General features: G+C 37.8%; 1 protein-coding gene across 5 annotated transcripts in view; it reads left to right on the top strand.

The window, feature by feature from the left end:
• ARAP2 (ArfGAP with RhoGAP domain, ankyrin repeat and PH domain 2) overlaps positions 1-18,073 on the top strand; it is a 245,788-nt gene that overhangs the window by 141,811 nt on the left and 85,904 nt on the right. For all 5 annotated transcript variants that reach the window (XM_018049360.1, XM_013964577.2, XM_013964575.2 and 2 more), the window contains 4 exons: positions 2,034-2,178; positions 6,962-7,064; positions 8,244-8,442; positions 8,621-8,684. In XM_018049360.1, the coding sequence (XP_017904849.1) occupies positions 2,034-2,178; positions 6,962-7,064; positions 8,244-8,442; positions 8,621-8,684 (511 nt within the window). The remainder of the gene's footprint in view (positions 1-2,033; positions 2,179-6,961; positions 7,065-8,243; positions 8,443-8,620; positions 8,685-18,073) is intronic.

Here is an 18,073-nt window from a genome sequence, read left to right as displayed (position 1 = left end):
TAGACTTGGATAACTGTGATACTGAATGGTTTGCCTTGCAGACGAACAGAGATCCATTCTTTCTGGAGTTATTTCTCCACTGATCTCCAGTAGCATATTGGGCACCTAATGACCTGGGGAGTTCCTCTTTTGGTATCCTATCATTTTGCCTTTTCCTACTGTTCATGGGGTTCTCAAGGCAAGAATACTGAAGTGGCTTGCCATTCCCTTCTCCAGTGGACCACATTCTGTCAGGCCTCTCCTCCATGACCCGCCCATCTTGGGTTGCCCTGCAGGCATGGCTTGGTTTCATTGAGTTAGACAAGGCTGTGGTCCTAGTGTGATTTGATTGACTAGTTTTCCGTGAGTATGATTTCAGTGTGCCTGCCCTCTGATGCCCTTTTGCAACACTTACCATCTTACTTGGGTTTCTCTTACCTTGGCATGGGGCATCTCTCCACGGCTGCTCCAGCAAAGCACAGCAGCTGTTCCTTACCTTGGACGAGGGGTATCTCCTTACCGCCGCCGTTCCTGACCTTCAAGGTGGGATAGCTCCTCTAGGCCCTCCTGTGCCTGAGCAGCCACCACTCCTTGGGTTGCTCCTCCTGGCTGCTGGTCCTGGCCTTGGGTGTGGGTGACTCCTCCCAGCTGTGGCCCCTGGCCTCAGGCTTGTGGTGGCTCCTCAAGGTCACCGCCCCTGGCCTCGGGCACGAGGTGGCTTCTCTTGGCCTCTCCTGATCTTGGATGCGGGTTGTCTCCTCCCAGCTGCCACTGGCCTGGGACGCGGGGTAGCTCCTCCTGGCCGCCGCCCTCACCTCGGACACGGGGTGTCTCCTCCCGGCCACCACTGACCTCGGACACGAGGTAGCTCGTCTCGGCCGCCGCCCCTGACTAAGCTCTCTTACTCCCTATGTCCCATCAATAAATGCTTTATCCCTTTAGAATACACAAGTGCATGTATGAATTTCTCTCTCCACTCCTCCCTGTCTCTGTGGTCCTCATCCTTTCCTATCATCCCTTCCCCCCCTTACCCACCCATTATCCTTACTATCACTGTAGTACTGCCTGCCTTGGATGGTCTTCATCTTTCACTTTTGACAGTGTCCCAACAGGTCCTCTGCCTTAAGCCTCACCTTCTCACATCTATGTTTCACAGAAAGCAAGTGTTGTAAAATTTAAATCTGTAATTTCCTTCCCATGAAACCATTTCAGTGGCTTATCATCAACTCTAAAAGTAAAGTTTAGCAAACTTTTCTGAAAAGGGCCAGATAGTAAATGTTTCAAGCTCTGCAGGTTAGATGGTCTCTGCCCTTGTTGCAAGAAAGCAGCCTCAGGCAATCTACAGATAAATGGGTGTGGCCCTTTCCAGCAGTAAAACCTTTTGTTTACAAAACTGGTGTTGATCTGGATTTTGCCTGCAGGCCATAGTGTGCTGAACTCTTAAAAGATGAATTTCAAATCCTCTAAACAGGGCATTAGGGCTCCCCTGGTGGCTCAATTGGTAAAGAATCTGCCTGCAATGCTGGAGAACCGGGTTCAATCCATGTGAAGGGAAGATCCCCTGGAGAAGGGAATGGCTACTCAGCCCAGTGTTCTTGCCTGGGGAATCCCTTGAACAGAGGTGCCTGGCAGGCTATAGTCCATGGGGTCGCAGAGTCCGACACAGCTGAGCTACTACACTGCTACTAAACAGGACGTTAAGGACATTTGTCTTTTGCACACCTATCTAATGTCAGCCACAGATACTTTTTACCCTACATTTTCCCTTCCTCATAGTCTGTAAGACATCAGCCTTTACCATTTCAGCATTGTTTTGCAGTGGTCTCTGTATCGATTTGCCTGTTTCTCTGGTCATTGCTGGCTACTAGGTTGTAAATTTTTTGAGAGCATTAAGTATGACAGTTTTATATCCCATGCAGCAGTATCATGCTCTTTATACAAAATAGGAAACTAATACATCCATTTATTTGAATCCAGTTATTTAAGACCATATATTTAAAATTTTGATTTATGGTATAGCTCAATTTATTATTTGTTTTGTTTTAAATTCCTAGAGACAAATAAAAAGTGGTGTGTTCTAGAAGGAGGCTTCTTGAGTTACTATGAAAATGATAAGTCTACCACGCCTAATGGCACCATTAATATCAATGAAGTCATCTGCCTGGCTGTGCACAAAGAAGACTTCTGTTTAAATACTGGGTAGGTCTATCATTAAGTAAGAGTAAGAGCTGAAAGTATTTTCTGATATGTATCATACCAGGTAATAAGTGTTTTATCATCATTTCAATTCTTCAGTTGCTTCTTACAGAAGAGTTTGGTGATTTCTTGAGGCCTACTCATTTTTCAGTTTCTAAAAGTTCCTTAGGGAATTCACTAAAAAGTAGGAAAATTAAAATATTTCATTAGGTAATATGAAAGTCTGACATCTTCACATCAAATTTTAAGTAAGTTTACATTATTCCATTCTTGCACATGTAGTCCCATAATTTTTATACTTCATTCACCATTTAATATAGTGATTTAATGACAAAATTTAGGCTTTCATTAAATGTATCATGGTTAAAATAGATGACAAAAAAGTACAGTGATAATGTTCACAATAAAATAAATTATGCATATTGAATAGCATATTGAAATACTAAATTTCTTAAATCTATTTTGACATTTTTATGGTCTCAAAAAAGTTTTCAAGAGTAGACATTATTTTACATTATTTACCATAGTTGACTCACAAATAGGTTAGTAGGATTCTGTGAGGACTTTTGGAAATTGACCCTCTAAGATCTTTGGTATGAAAGTTTCTTATCACATTTTGTAATTAATTTTTGAAAAATATAAATATTAAAATGTGTGAAAATCAATTATAAAACTGATAAAGGAGCATAGTATTTTAGGGAAGAGATTTGTAAAGCTATGTTATTTATATAAAATTATATGAAATACTGAAACATTTTACTATTATCACATAATGACCAGTACATGACTATTGTTTCCTAGTAAATCTAACTTTTTGTGAAAAAAACAAAAACAAAAACAGTTATTTGTTGATTTATTCATTTTAATCTTAATAGTGCATTTATTCAAATGATTAAACAGTTTAATGTGGCTTACCATAAAAAAAAAGACCCTGATGCTGGGAAAGACTGAAGGTGGGAGGAGAAGGGGATAACAGAGGATGAGATCATTAGCTGGCATCACCGACTCAATGAACATGAGTTTGAGTAAACTCTAGGAGTTGGTGATGGACATGGAGCCTGGCGGGCTGCAATCCATCAGGTCGCAAAGACTTGGACACGACTGAGCAACTGACCTGAACTGAACTGATGGAAGGTTAAGTGTACTCTATGTATTAAATTGCTTAAACAATTCAAATAATTACTATTAGTTTATGTCAGCATATAATCATATTCAAAAATAAAATATTCTTGATAGAATGCTACTGATACAAGTAGATGTGCAATGAAAGCATTTATAATGGGATGTGTTTAAAAAATAATTACTACAGCCAGATTCTTAATCACCTTCAATAGCATATTATAGAATTTGAAATCGATAATGTAGCAACTGAGGAGTCATACACATTGAATTTTCAGAAGAGAGCTGATGGCTGCAGTATTAAAGAAGAGATAGGAGGAATAAAAATATAACTACTGAGAGTGTAACTAGAGGAGCAAATAATTAAAAAGAAAAACAGTGAGTTGAGAGACCTTTAAGATTGAACTGGTAGTATTCAGTGTGTGACTGAATGAAATGCTGATGTCAAAGGGAAGGATAAATTAAGATTCCAAGGTTTTGTTCTTGTTGATGAGGCAGATGGTGATGCCTATAAACTGGAATGTGAAGGAGATAGCAATAGGTGTGGGGTGAGAAAGAAAAAGAAGAATGATCAGTTTAATATAGGGTATTTTGAGTTTTTGTTTTTAGGTAATGGCAGCAATCCAAGGCTATGCCCCAACCAGTAATGCTGAAGAAGCTGAAGTTGAATGGTTCTATGAAGACCTACAAGACCTTTTAGAACAAACACACAAAAAGGATGTCCTTTTCATTATAGGGGACTGGAAGGTAAAAGTAGGAAGTCAAGAAAACACCTAGAGTAACAGGCAAATTTGGCCTTGGAGTACAGAATGAAGCAGGGCAAAGGTTAATAGAGTTTTGCCAAGAGAACGCACTGGTCATAGTCGAACACCCTCTTCCCAACAACACAAGAGAAGACTCTACACATGGACAACACCAGAAGGTCAACACTGAAATCAGATTGATTATATTCTTTGCAGCTAAAGATCGAGAAGCTCTATACAGTCAGCAAAAATAAGACCGGGAGCCAACTGTGGCTCAGATCGTGAACTCATGTTGCCAAATTCAGACTTAACTGAAGAAACTCAGGAAAACCACTAGACCATTCAGGTATGACGTAAATCAAATCCCTTATGATTTTACAGTGGAAGTGAGAAATAGATTGAAGGGCCTATATCTGATAGATAGAGTGCCTGATTAACTATGGACGGAGGTTCGTGACACTGTACAGGAGACAGGGATCAAGACATCCCCATGGAAAAGAAATGCAAAAAAGCAAAATGGCTGTCTGAGGAGGCCTTACAAATAGCTGTGAAAAGAAAAGAAGTGAAAAGCAAAGGAGAAAAGGAAAGATATAAGCATCTGAATGCAGAGTTCCAAAGAATGGCAAGGAGAGATAAGAAAGCCTTCTTCAGCAATCAATGCAAAGAAATAGAAGAAAACAATAGAATAGGAAAGACTAGAGATCTCTTCAAGAAAATTAGAGATACCAAGGCAACATTTCATGCAAAGATGGGCTTGATAAAGAACAGAAATGGTATGGACTTAACAGAAGCAGAAGATATTAAGAAGAGGTGGCAAGAATACGCAGAACTGTACAAAAAAGATCTTTATGACCCAGATAATCATGATGGTGTGATCACTCATCTAGAGCCAGACATCTTGGAATGTGAAGTCAAGTGGGCCTTAGAAAGCATCACTGTGAACAAAGCTAGTGGAAGTGATGGAATTCCAGTTGAGCTATTTCAAATCCTGAAAGACGATTCTGTGAAAGTGCTGCACTCAATATGCCAGCAAATTTGGAAAACTCAGCAGTGCCCCCAGGACTGGAAAAGGTCAGTTTTCATTCCAATCCCAAAGAAACACAATGCCAAAGAATGCTCAAACTACTGTACAGTTGCACTCATCTCACATGCTAGTAAAGTAATGCTCAAAATTCTCCAAGCCAGGCTTCAGCAATACGAGAACCGTGAACTTCCTGATGTTCAAGCTGGTTTTAGAAAAGGCAGAGGAACCAGAGATCAAATTGCCAACATCTACTGGATCATCAAAAAAGCAAGAGAGATCCAGAAAAACATCTATTTCTGCTTTACTGACTATGCCAAAGCCTTTGACTGTGTGGATCATGATATACTGGAAAATTCTTCAAGAGATGGAAATACCAGACCACCTGACTTGCCTCTTGAGAAATCTGTATGCAGGTCAGGAAGCAACAGTTAGAACTGGACATGGAGCAACAGACTGATTCCAAATAGGAAAAGGAGTACGTCAAGGCTGTATATTGTCACCCTGCTTATTTAACCTATATACAAAGTACATCATGAGAAAAGCTGGACTGGAGGAAGTACAAGCTGGAATCAAGATTGCCGGGAGAAATATAGATAACCTCAGATATGCAGATGATACCACCCTTATGGCAGAAAGTGAAGAAGAACTAAAGAGCCTCTTTAAAGAGGAGAGTGAAAAAGTTGGCTTAAAGCTCAACATTCAGAAAACTAAGATCACGGCATCCAGTCCCTTCACTTCATGGCAAATGGATGGGCAAACAGTGGCTGATTTTATTTTTTTTGGCTCCAAAATCACTGCAGATGGTGACTGCAGCCATGAAATTGAAAGACGCTTACTCCTGGATGGAAAGTTATAACCAACCTAGACAGCATATTAAAAAGCAGAGACATTACTTTGCCCACAAAGGTCCATCTAGTCAAGGCTATGGTTTTTCCAATAGTCATGTGTGGATGTAATAGTGGATTATAAAGAAAGCTGAGCACCAAAGATTGATGCTTTTGAACTGTGGTTTTGGAGAAGACTCTCGAGAGTCCCTTGGACTGCAAGGAGATCCAACAAGTTCATCCTAAAGGAAATCAGTCCTGGGTGTTCATTGGAAGGATTGATGTTGAACCTGAAACTCTAATACATTGGCTACCTGATGCGAAGAGCTGACTCATTTGAAAAGACACTGATGCTGGGAAAGATTGAGGGCAGGAGGAGAAGTGGACAACAGAGGATGAGATGGTTAGATGGCATCACTGACTGAATGGACATGAGTTTGGTTCAACTCCGGGAGTTGGTGATGGACAGGGAGGCCTGGCGTGCTGCGGTTCATGGGGTCACCAAGAGTCGGACATGACTGAGCCACTGAACTGGTCTGAACATATATACTTAGCGTGTTTCAAGAAATACTTGGAGCTATGGACGAGCAATGAAGGAAAAATTCAAGATGTGGGATATTAGTCTCTTTTTATCTATCTAAAGAGATGACATTTGGCGTAGGATGAGATGATGGAAGGAAAATTTGTGAAGATGAGAAGAGAACTATTTAGAGAACTGTTTGGACAATGTTTGCTTTGAACAGGGGGTCAAAATAAATTATGAAGGCGTGATCTCAGAGGAATGAGGAGACAGAAGAGAGCCCCCTGCCACATCAGGGCATCAGCAAAGTCATGCGATACATAGAGTGGTTAGTCAGGAGAATATTCTTTTTGTCTGAACCAGTGTGTTCCATTTATTTCATTTGAATAAAGTACAAACCAGCAACAGAAAAATATGATAGGTAGGTGGTAGATAGATCTCACACTATTATTCAGGTTTCAAAAGGAATTTAATTAAAGACTTGATCTTTGGGTAATTTTTTTCTCATAAAAGCCACACATAACCAGCAGTACCTTGTTTTTCTTATGTCCTGTAGGCCCATCTTTACTTTTGAGATTTATTTACCCTCAGAACGTGCATTTTTATTTGGAGCTGAAACATCTCAAGTGCAAAGAAAATGGACAGAAGGAATAGCCAAGGTATTTATTTTTTTGTTAACTTTTATTGGAGTATAGTTGCTTTGGGCTTCTCAGGTTGTGCTAGTGGTAAAGAACCCACCTGCCAGTGCAGAAGACATGAGAGACATGGGTTTGATCCCTAGGTTGGGAAGATCCCCTGGAGGAGGGCATAGAACCTACGCCAGTATTCTTGCCTGGAGAATCCCATGGACAGAGGAGCCTGCCAGGCCGCAGTTCGTGGGGTCACAAAGAGTCAGCCATGAATAAAGTGACTTAGCACATATGTACACACATAGCTGCTTTATAATGTTGTGTTAGTTTTTACTATACAGCAAATTGAATCAGCCATACATATACATATATCCCCTCCCTTTTGGACTTCCATTCAGGTCACAACAGTGCATTAAGTAGAGCTCCCTGCACCACACAGTATGTTCTCATTAGTTATTTTATATATAGTATCAGTAGTATATATTTGTCAATCTCCATCTTCTAATTCCTCCCACCACCCCTTTCCCCTTTGGTATCCATTTATTTGTTCTCTCCATCTCACCAAGGTATTTAAATATTGTTTTATTACCTAAATCCAGAGAATATTCTTTACCTTTGGAGGTTCTTGAAAATTTTTTACAAGGTTCCAGAAAGCATGTCCATACTTAATTAGGTTTTCATAGGTTGTAGTCAAACGAGGTTGAGTTACCTTTCTGGAGCCTGAAGCAGAGAAGAAATTAATGTAGGATTTTGGAGTCATTCATAAAATTAAGGCCATACCTTGATGGTGGAGATCTTTTCAATATTGTAAAGTCATTTCTGTGTATGTCTTTTTATAGGTAGATTTCTTATTCATAGTGTACACAAATGGGAAAAGAACAGATTCCATAAAAGATACAAATGAAGACAGACATTGAAGGTTGACATTTTAAAAGATTCCACAAGTTGACAAAGAGAATGTCTTCCTGTTTCAATTCTGTATATATCAAGAAAAATGGTTTAAGATGCTGCCATTTAAAATTGCATTATATTTATAGCTTTTCAGTTTTAAGACTGATGGCAAGTTTAAATAATTGTTTTGAAATCTGGATTACTCCTAAATCTTTAATACAGAAAAACAAGTTTTTCCCCTTTCCCTCATATCTTTAGCTATATAAGGGATTTCCTGTTTTCACTGTCTTTATTACTTTTTTGTATTTGTTTTAACAGCATTTTGTTCCCTTTGTTGCTGAAAACTTAACAGAAGCTGACTATGATTTGATTGGTCAACTCTACTACAAAGACTGCCAAGCCCTGGATCAGTGGAGAAAAGGCTGGTTTGCAATGGACAAATCTAATTTGCGTTTTTGCCTTCAAATGCAAGAAGGTCAGGAGGATAGAATGCACTTAAGAAGACTACAAGAACTAAGTAAGTTTTTTTTTTTGTCCCCCTCACCTTATATCTGCACAGAGTTCTTTGCTGCACATGGAAATAGTAAATTTCACATAAAATTATGATGACTCACTTCTTAACAGTGAGTAAGTAGTTGATAAAGGTATTTAGTGTGATGCTTTTAAATAATATGTTCATACTTCTTTCCCTCCAGCAATTAGCACAGTGGTTCAAAACGGGGAAAAATTGGATGTTTTGCTCTTGGTAGAAAAAGGGAGGTAAGTATTTTTGCTTTTTGTTCTTTATCTCAATGAATCTATGGAGTTGGGTATTCTGGTTATCCTCTTGGAGGAGAACTCATTATTTTATAAACTGTTGGAAATTTTCTGAATCTTGTGTGTATGTATGTATATATTCTCTTTAGTAGAAAGAGTAGACCAGTGAAGCTTGCCTATTTTTATACTAGAGAAACTCAGTGGGATCGTTATTGTAGTTTTCTACAGACCTAGATTCCTTTGCTTCCTTTGGAAGCATTTGACATTTGTAAATATATTATCAGTGTAGATATATGATAGGTATAAATAATACCCTGAATCATATATAGTTAAAACCTGATTTCTTGAATTTATTCAGTTTTTCAATAAATATTAAGCATCTACTTTATAGTACTGTTATAGGTACTGGGGATATTAGTGGTGAATAAAACAGATACTGTCTTTGCCTTCATGAAGCATCTACATTTGTGGGGGAAACAATATACAATATAAGCAGGCAAAAAATTTGCATAGTATTATGTCCCTTAATTTTAAGTGCTTGAAGAAAAATAAGGTAAAGAGAATGTACCTGGTAGAGTGGTATTCTGTTTTCAATAGGGTGCTAAGAGAGGATATCTCTGATCAGAGATCTGTATAGAGTGGAGGAAAACAACAACAACAAAACATGCAGCAGTCTGAATAGAAGGTACAAGGCATGAGGGCAAGGATATTTTGAAGAGTGAGTTGTGTTTGGCATGTTCAAGGTCTGAAAGCTCCTGTGGCTAGGGAAATTTCAATGAGTGAGAGAGGGAAGAAATGATTAGAGATATCCCTGGGCCAGACTATAGAGCCTTACAGGCCATGGTATGTAAAGACTTGAATTTTATTTTAAGCATGGTGAGAAGCCCCTTCATTTGAGAGCCAGGAAATTCAATCATCTGACTTATGTTTTTAAATGACTACTCTGACTCTAGATGGATAGCTTTCTGAGGGCACGAGTGAAAGTTTGAACATCAGGTAGGATCCTGCTGCAGAGGCCAAGCAAAAGGTGACTTCCTAATGACATAGTGTTGAGTGGTAAGATATACTGTGTGGGTAGAGGTCAGTGAATCTGTTGATGAATTCACTGACTGTGACAGTCAGAGATGATCCCAGAGTTTTTGGCCTGAGCCTTTACGTGAATTATGGTGCTCTTTTTTGAGATAAAATATACTTGGAGAGTAGAGGTAGGGTATTAGTACATTTAGGGCAGTAGATCAAGAATTTGGTTTTGGAAATGATTACTTGGAAATGTCTATTTGAAAACAAAGTGGATACGCAAGCCTGGAATTAAGTAGAAAGGTCACAGCCAGAGATAAATATTTGAGAGTCATCAGCATACATTTTGACTTACTTATTTAGCCAAGGAATAGATCAGATTCACCTAGAGGAGGACTGTAGGTAGAAAAGAGACAAGGAGGTAGTCCCAGGGCCTTCAGTTTTAGAGGAGAAATGATCTAGCAAAAGGTCCTGAGAAGGAGCAGCAAGAGTCAGATGATAACAACTAGGATGGCATAGTCTCCTGAACAAATTATTTTCTCTCTGTATCTTATCATTTGCTTTCAGATCCCATAATTAGAATGTTTAGCTCTTCAAGAGTGCAAGATAGTATTAGTGTGTGTGTGTATATATATATATATATATGTAATGATAAATATAAAAGCAAAGCTCAATTAGCATTCCCTCCAGTGAACATCCATGCTAGTGACAAGGATAATGACTGAGCCATTATCTGAACCTGTCCTTTCTTGAACTTCACAGGAAGATGCAAACCGCTTTAGACAGCAAACGTATTGCTGATTAGATACGTATGTCAGAATGTGTTTTTAACTTAGAGACATAATTAGGATTTTATGTTTTTTCTTCTTTATTTCTGGACTTAAAATGATTAATAATATTTTAGGTTCTAATTTTGCTACCAGATGATAGTTTTACTGTTCTCTCAGAATACGTTCCATACATGTTCAGAAATAATAGTAAGAGAGTAGATAGTGTTGTGGCATTGAAAGACTAGCACACATACACTTTTTCAGTTCAGTCGCTCAGTCGTATCCAACTCTTTGCGACCCCATGGACTGCAACACACCAGGCCTCCCTGTCCATCACCAACTCCTAGAGTTTACTCAAATTCATGTCCATTGAATCGGTGATGCCATCCAAACATCTCATCCTCTGTCATCCCTTTCTCCTCCCGCCTTCAGTCTTTCCCAGCATCAGTGTCTTTTCCAATGAGTCAGTTCTTCACATCAGGTGGCCAAAATATTGGCACTTCAGCTTCAACATCAGTCCTTCCAATGAATATTCAGGACTGATTTCCTTTAGGATGGACTAGTTGGATCTCCTTGCAGTCCAAGGGACTCTCAAGAGTCTTATCCAACACCACAGTTCAACAGCATCAATTCTTTGGTGCTCAGCTTTCTTTCTAGTCCAACTCTCACATCCATGCATGACTACTGGAAAAACCCTTGGAGCCCCCCGAAAATAAAGTCAGTCACTGTTTCCACTGTTTCCCCATCTATTTGCCATGAAGTGATGGGACTAGATGCCATGATCTTAGTTTTCTGAATGTTGAGTTTTAAGCCAACTTTATCACTCTCCTCTTTCACTTTCATCAAGAGGCTCTTTAGTTCTTCTTCATTTTCTTCTTCTTTAGTCATCTGCATATCTGAGGTTACTGATATTTCTCCCAGCAATCTTGATTCCAGCCTGTGCTTCATCTATTAATCTTTATGTAATGCCTGCTGCCTGTTACCTACATGGCAAGAAAAAACGGTCAAAAATACAGATTTGTTGCTTGAGCTCACAGAGCTTATGTTCTTAAACAAATTAGCAACCAGAAGCTTGCTAGTGAAATTTATTTTATATATTACATATATATATGTAATTTTTAAAAATCATGTTACTGTACCCAAGGTATTTTTCTACCAGTTTTAGTCTATAAAGGATTTGACCAGTGGCACATAGATTTTAATTAAAATGTGCCAAATGTGGATTAGTGTTATTCAATCTGAATTTTTATTTAGTGCTAACCGCATGCAGTGTACTCCCTCATGAACGCAAGATAAGGAAGCCAGAGGACTAAATGTTTTGTTACCTTATGACATCTTGAACTTTACCCTGGGCAACAGGAACCAGAAGGTTTATGGAATAGTTTAAAACTAGCAGGATTCCAAAATAATGGTCAAAGCTGCTTCATTTAGTTTTTGAGAATAAAGTTTTTATCTGTGTGCCTGTGTGCTCAGTTGTATCTGACTTTGCATCCCCACAAACCATAGCCTGCCAGGCTTCGCTGTCCCTAGGGTTGCCCAGCAAGAATACTGGAGTGGTTGCTGTTTCCTTCTCCAGGGTATCTTCCCAAGCCAGGGATCAAACCTGCGTCTCCTGCGTTAGCAGGCGATTCTTTACTGCTGAGCCACCAGGGAAGACTGTTTTTATCTGCATGTGTTATCAACTAGTTATGTTGAAAGCATTTTTATGAAAGGCAATAATAGAGAATGTCTCAAGATGAGAGTAGGAAAAATACAGGATAAATATAAAACCAAGTTATTTTTTTTGAACCTCTTTTTTGAATAGCTGCTATACAAAAGGACCATTGGAAAACAACTATGTCTATCATATGCTTATATTTTGGTTTTACTTGCTTTCCCTGTTTTCTCCAAATCAATAAGATTCAGATAATAGCAATAATAAAATGATGACAATGTATACAAATTACTCTGTACCAGGCACTATTTTAAGCACTTTTGTACAGCCTTCCAGGGTCTATATGATGCTGAGGGGGATAATCCAATTTTAAATCAAGATAAGGGCAGTTTTTAACTTAACAATGTAACAATTTCTTTTTAAAACAAGTGGTATTAATTTACCAAGATGACTCTCAAAAATTAAGTCAACTAATATATTAGGAGCCTGGATAAATTATATGTCACTAGGATTTAAATTTCAGCATCTTATTAGAAAGTAAAAAGTTTATTAGAAAACCTGAAAAGTTATTTTACTAGAAAAAATATATCAATCCAGTGGCCACCTAATTAAAGATGAAGCAGAAAGAAGAGAGGTCAGAAGTGGGGATAAAGAATCAACCTGGAAGATGGTGAGTGCACTGGGTTATAAGCCGTTATGGAACAAAAAGCCATGCAGGTATCCAGGGCACCGTGTACGGTGAAGAACGGGATCTCATATTTATATACCTATGTGTTTTTTCACAGATGTACACACGTGTGTACATATATGTGGATATGTATACACATATGTAAATAAATTGAGACAAATGGAAAAAGGGCAGGTTTGGAAGAGAGCTTGGGAAATGATGAGTTTGATTTTTGACATGTTGAACATGAGGTACTTATAAACATTTAAGGAGAAATTGCTTAGAGGGAGTTATGTTTGTGGATCTGATGCTCATGATTAGTTAATGGGGATATCAATATTGGAGTTACCCACATATAGAATGAAGAAGGTGAAATCACTTAGGGAGGTCTATAGAGTGAGAAGGGAAGAGCTAATGCGTTGGGACTTTGATGAATACACAGAATGTTGGAAGTGGGGGCAGTTCCCGGGGGATTAGCTACCCCAGGGTATAAAGGTAGTTTATTCAGAGAGTGAAGCAGGAAACTGAGAGGATGTGTCACTAAGCCCAGAAAGAGTGGTGCAACAAGGAAGGAATAGTCAGAAATACCAGGTGCTGTCTGATGACAATAGATACTCCATTGGATCAGTGATGGGGAGTCCAGTCTGGTGACTCTTGAGAAGAACAGAAGTGATAAAGCAAAACCTGGATAAGATTAGATAAACCAGCTGGGGAGAACAGTTTGTCAGGGATGTCTGGAAGTTAATAGGATTAATGAAGTGAAAGGAATTTGTCCCAGGAAGTGAATATATCTGCAGTTTTGTTTTAGATGACTTGAACTTGTGCCATTAAAAACATTTTGATGGGGCAGAGATACATATTTTAAAAAAGGTGGGGGGCAGGCAGTGAAGGTATAAGAGAGAAGACAACAGGATAGGTCTCTCAGTTCTAACAGCAAGAAAAGAGGAACTGATGGGTGGTTTTGAATATTGGGATCTTTCTAGATCTGGTGGTAGGCTATTGAGGGAAAGTCCAATCTTGTGGTTTTCGATCAGTCTGCTGGTTTTCAATTGCTTTATGAAATAGGAAATAAGGATGACTTCTCAGCTCTTGGCCTGGATGACTTTGAGTGGTTTTATCACATACCAAGAGAGGAAATAGATTCTTTTCTTCCAGTACTCAAACCAGGACAGTTAATTTTAGATGGGATTGTTTAAGAGCTATTTTAATGCCATTTCAAAATAAGAGAATTTCATTGCATTGTCCTGTTTTTCATCTCTCTTTCAATTTGTTAGTCCCGTGGGAAATAATGACTATAAAGTACAGTAGGTTGTGTTAGACTTGTCAATGAAAGACAAAACTGTAGCTTTAAGAAATAAAACAACTTCTAGTTTTTCACCAAGCATATAAGGATAGTAAGAATAATTGAAAGAGAAACCAACTAGCTATAAGTTTTAACCTTTATTTTAACAGCTTGAACCAGAACGGCAAATCATAAATAAGCTTAATGAATTAATTTCACATATTTGCTCCTTCCTTGTCTACCTTTGGTTAAACTGTTAAAATATATTAATATTTCTTAAAGGCAAGAGAATGAACCCTGTGACCTAGAAAAGTTCATGAATTGATAACCATCCACTGAATATAGTCATTACTTAGATGTATATTTTAATCTTCATGGTAATTTCCCCTATATACCTAGCATGAGTGTCTTTAGACAGAAAAATATTGCAATAATATTTTCCACACACAGAGCATTTTTGCTGTGAAAAGCTCTAAGCAGAAGGTACTCCAGATGGTATAGCTTTAATGTGTATTCCTTGTATACTTTAAAAATTATTTTGGAAAATAAAGCTTTCTTGATTACACTTAAGGCTTTCTACCGTGATGTTTGATGCTGTTATTGGAACTTAGATTTTGTGCTTTTCTTTCAGGTCTTAGGGTTTCTGTGTGTGGAAAAAAGAAAAGAAATCATGTTTTTGAATATCCATTGTTAGTCAGTGAATGTCCTGTACCCCAGTGAGGTCAGAAGGCACTTGTTTGGATAGTAGGTTATATATCCACTGTGACTGAAGTGTTCAATGGATTACAACATCCTTTTCATAAAATTTGAACACTATTTCTGCACTTGGCCCACATTCTCTGTGTATTTCTTTCTGATAAATAAGTTACTGTGTTCTCTATCTCACATTCTGTAGCTTCATGCTCATTTGTCAAAGATACCTATTATTAAGCTTTTACTGAAAGGCTGTTAGTTGTAATAAGCACAGTATGAATAACTCAGCTGTGTTATCAGAAACAGAACAGCCTAGTATGGTTGTTTTTTTTTTAATTTTGTTGTTTGATTTTAATTTCTTTAAGATTGATTTATTGGCCTATAGTAAAGTATGATTCACTTGATGGATCCCAAGCCTGACTGAATTCAGTTTTAACTGCAAATTTCAGACATAAAGGAGCTGACACTGGGGAATAAACATTTTATCACTATGTTTTGGAATTATGGGACAGCCTACTTTTCTTAATTTGGGAGATGAACACTCTTAAGTTGAAGATCCTTATTTCATATCAATTTATTACATGTGATTTTTTCTTTTTCCCTGTACTTGAATTGTGTTTTATAGCAGCTGATATGTTAGCAGTACTGTCTAGGGTGAATTATCTTAAAGTGGTTTCTAAATTGTGCATGTAATTGCAAATTAAACAGTAGCCGATTGCCCACAATATCAGCTTGACTGCTTTTGTAACTTTCTGATCATTTAATTTGTAGAGATGGTTTAATCTGAATGTTGCCAAGGCAAACGAGATAGACTCTTCTCTCACCACCGCCACTGGTTTTGCAAAAAAAGGAACTATTCAAACTTACAGTATAAGATGATTTTTTGTTGTTGTTGTTAAAGAGAATTATGATAAAGGAAATGTGTGACTATTTAACAAAAGATGGATTTTGAAGTATTTATTATTTCCTTCAAAAAATGTATTTCATTCCTCAGTTCAGGACACTTACTGTATACTAGATAGAAACCTGTGAACATATAAATGCACTATGGGGTGAAAAAATACAGAATGAAAAGATCTCTTCTAGATAATGGGATCAAGATAATCATATTTATTTTTTAAGTATATTATAACTGGCTCTGGAATCCTAAGTAGGATTAGAAGAGGAAAAAAATGAGGGGTTGAAACACAAAGATATTCCAAGAGGTAGAAACAATAGTTTCAGAGAAATAGGATGGGTTGGGGTAAAACTTCACTTCAGGTTGGCCTTAACCTTCAATTCTTGAGGAGGAAGCATGGGACAGTGGGCCTGGAGAGATAGATTGATATCATATTAGTTTTATCAATTAAATGTAAATAATAACTTGTCTTGTTTTGGAAAGGATTGCAGGTTCTTTATGAGGGTACAGAAGCCTTTTTTTTTTTTTCCCGCAGACTTGAAACAGGGCTATTTCTCACATTCCTATAGGTAATTGCCTAATGGTGTGTAGAGATGAAATTGAAAACCTGGAGGCTTGCCTTCTCAGGGAATAGTGTGCCTTGACACTTCTTACTGAACTGTTGGCTTCAGAAGAAACAAATTATTTAAGCTAATATTTCTTTCTCCATTATTCTTGCGATATAGTCTCTGCATCTACAGATTTAATAATTGTTTGCCTGTTTCTGGCTGAAATTTCATCTCTATGCAGCAGTTCCTTATCTGCTGAGGAAAGAAATACTGTTTTTCTATAAATGAAAATGAGGGTGATTTATGGATGTGATGACTTAAAAAAATGTGCTGGACTTCCATTTCTGCCCATGAAGAAATATCTGGCATGGAATATGCCCTCCCACTTTAAACTACTAGAAACCTGGACCAAACAAATTATTTTCAGACTTTGGAACAATGGGCTTCCCAGGATAGTGACCATGGAGAGAAGGGAAACAAGTGACTTAAGGCCTAAGATCACCTTGGCTTCCTGTCAGTACTTGGCACAGGGAATGGGGGGATCCAAGCAGCATATGACGGTTTTGCTATGTTGGAGGTAGAGCTTGAAGTTTGGAGAATCCACAGTAGCTAAACTTTGCAAGATAGAGTTCAGAGCAGAGGGAAAAATGTACAGAGCACGAGCTTCAGAAATCTTCATAGAATTCCCTTCCATCTTCGCTCAGTATGAACTTGCATATTTGCAGGTCAAAACTTCAGGCAAAAATACTCTCAGGGTGTGCTATGAGTTGAACAATTCCCAGAGTGTAGACACTATTTGAGTGTGTTCAAATTTTATCTAGCCAGGTTAGACAGACTTCATTAAACACACAGAGCATTTGTAAAGACAGCAGGAGGTAATCCCAGAATATTAAGGCTAAACCAGCCCACAGGTAAAGGCTGCTCCATTTATGCCTTGCTAAGCTTAAAAACAGACCTCTCCACAAGTAGTTTAGTTACCCAGGGTCAAATAAGCAAAAGGGGCCAAAACAAACATCAATACCCTTTATAGGAAGATAGCACAACCCTGACACTGAACTTAATACTCATGATGTCTAGCATAGACTGAAAATACTGGTGATATGAAAAAGCTGGAAATTAGATGATAAGAACAGACCTAGAAATGAGAAGGATAGTGGAATTAGCAAAGAATATACACAGTAATTTTGAATTATTACTAAATATATTAAAAGATGTAAAGGAAAACATAAACATAGAAAAATGGGTCTAAAGAAGAAACCAAATGGAACTTCTAAGGCTGAAGAATGCACTATCTGAAAAGAAAATCTCACTAGATCAGCTAAGTCCAAGAGTAGACTATGTTTAAAAAAAAACAAAGTCAATAAACTTGAAGTCATGACAACAGAAATTATCAAAACTTTAGCTCAGAGAGAAAAGGCTGAATAAAATTAGCAGAGCCTCAATGACCTGTGGGACAATATTAAGCATTCTTACGTAAACATAGTTAGAATTGTAAAGTGAGAGAAGAGAAAGATGGAGTAATATATATATGTATAATATTTGAAGAAATATGGCCAAAGATTTCTGAATTTCGTAAAAACTATAAATGTACATATATTAAGATCAACATAACATTCATGATAAAGACAAACCACATCAAGACATATCATAATCAAATTCTTGAAAACCAATGTGAGGAAAATTAAAAGTACTGGCGGGGTGGGGGTGGGGGAAACATTAAAAATAGGGGACAAAGATGAGAATGTATTGGCAGAAACAGTGCAATCCAGGAGATAATATAGTAAAATCTTTTAATGTGTTGGGGGGGAAAAATAACCAAACCAGAAACTATTAGCTTAAAATACTCTATCCAGAAAAAATATC

Source organism: Capra hircus, chromosome 6 (genome assembly GCF_001704415.2).
Source record: "Capra hircus breed San Clemente chromosome 6, ASM170441v1, whole genome shotgun sequence".
Lineage (NCBI taxonomy): Eukaryota > Metazoa > Chordata > Mammalia > Artiodactyla > Bovidae > Capra > Capra hircus.
Note: the sequence above shows the minus strand (reverse complement) of the source record. Positions and strands in the feature narration are given on the sequence as shown.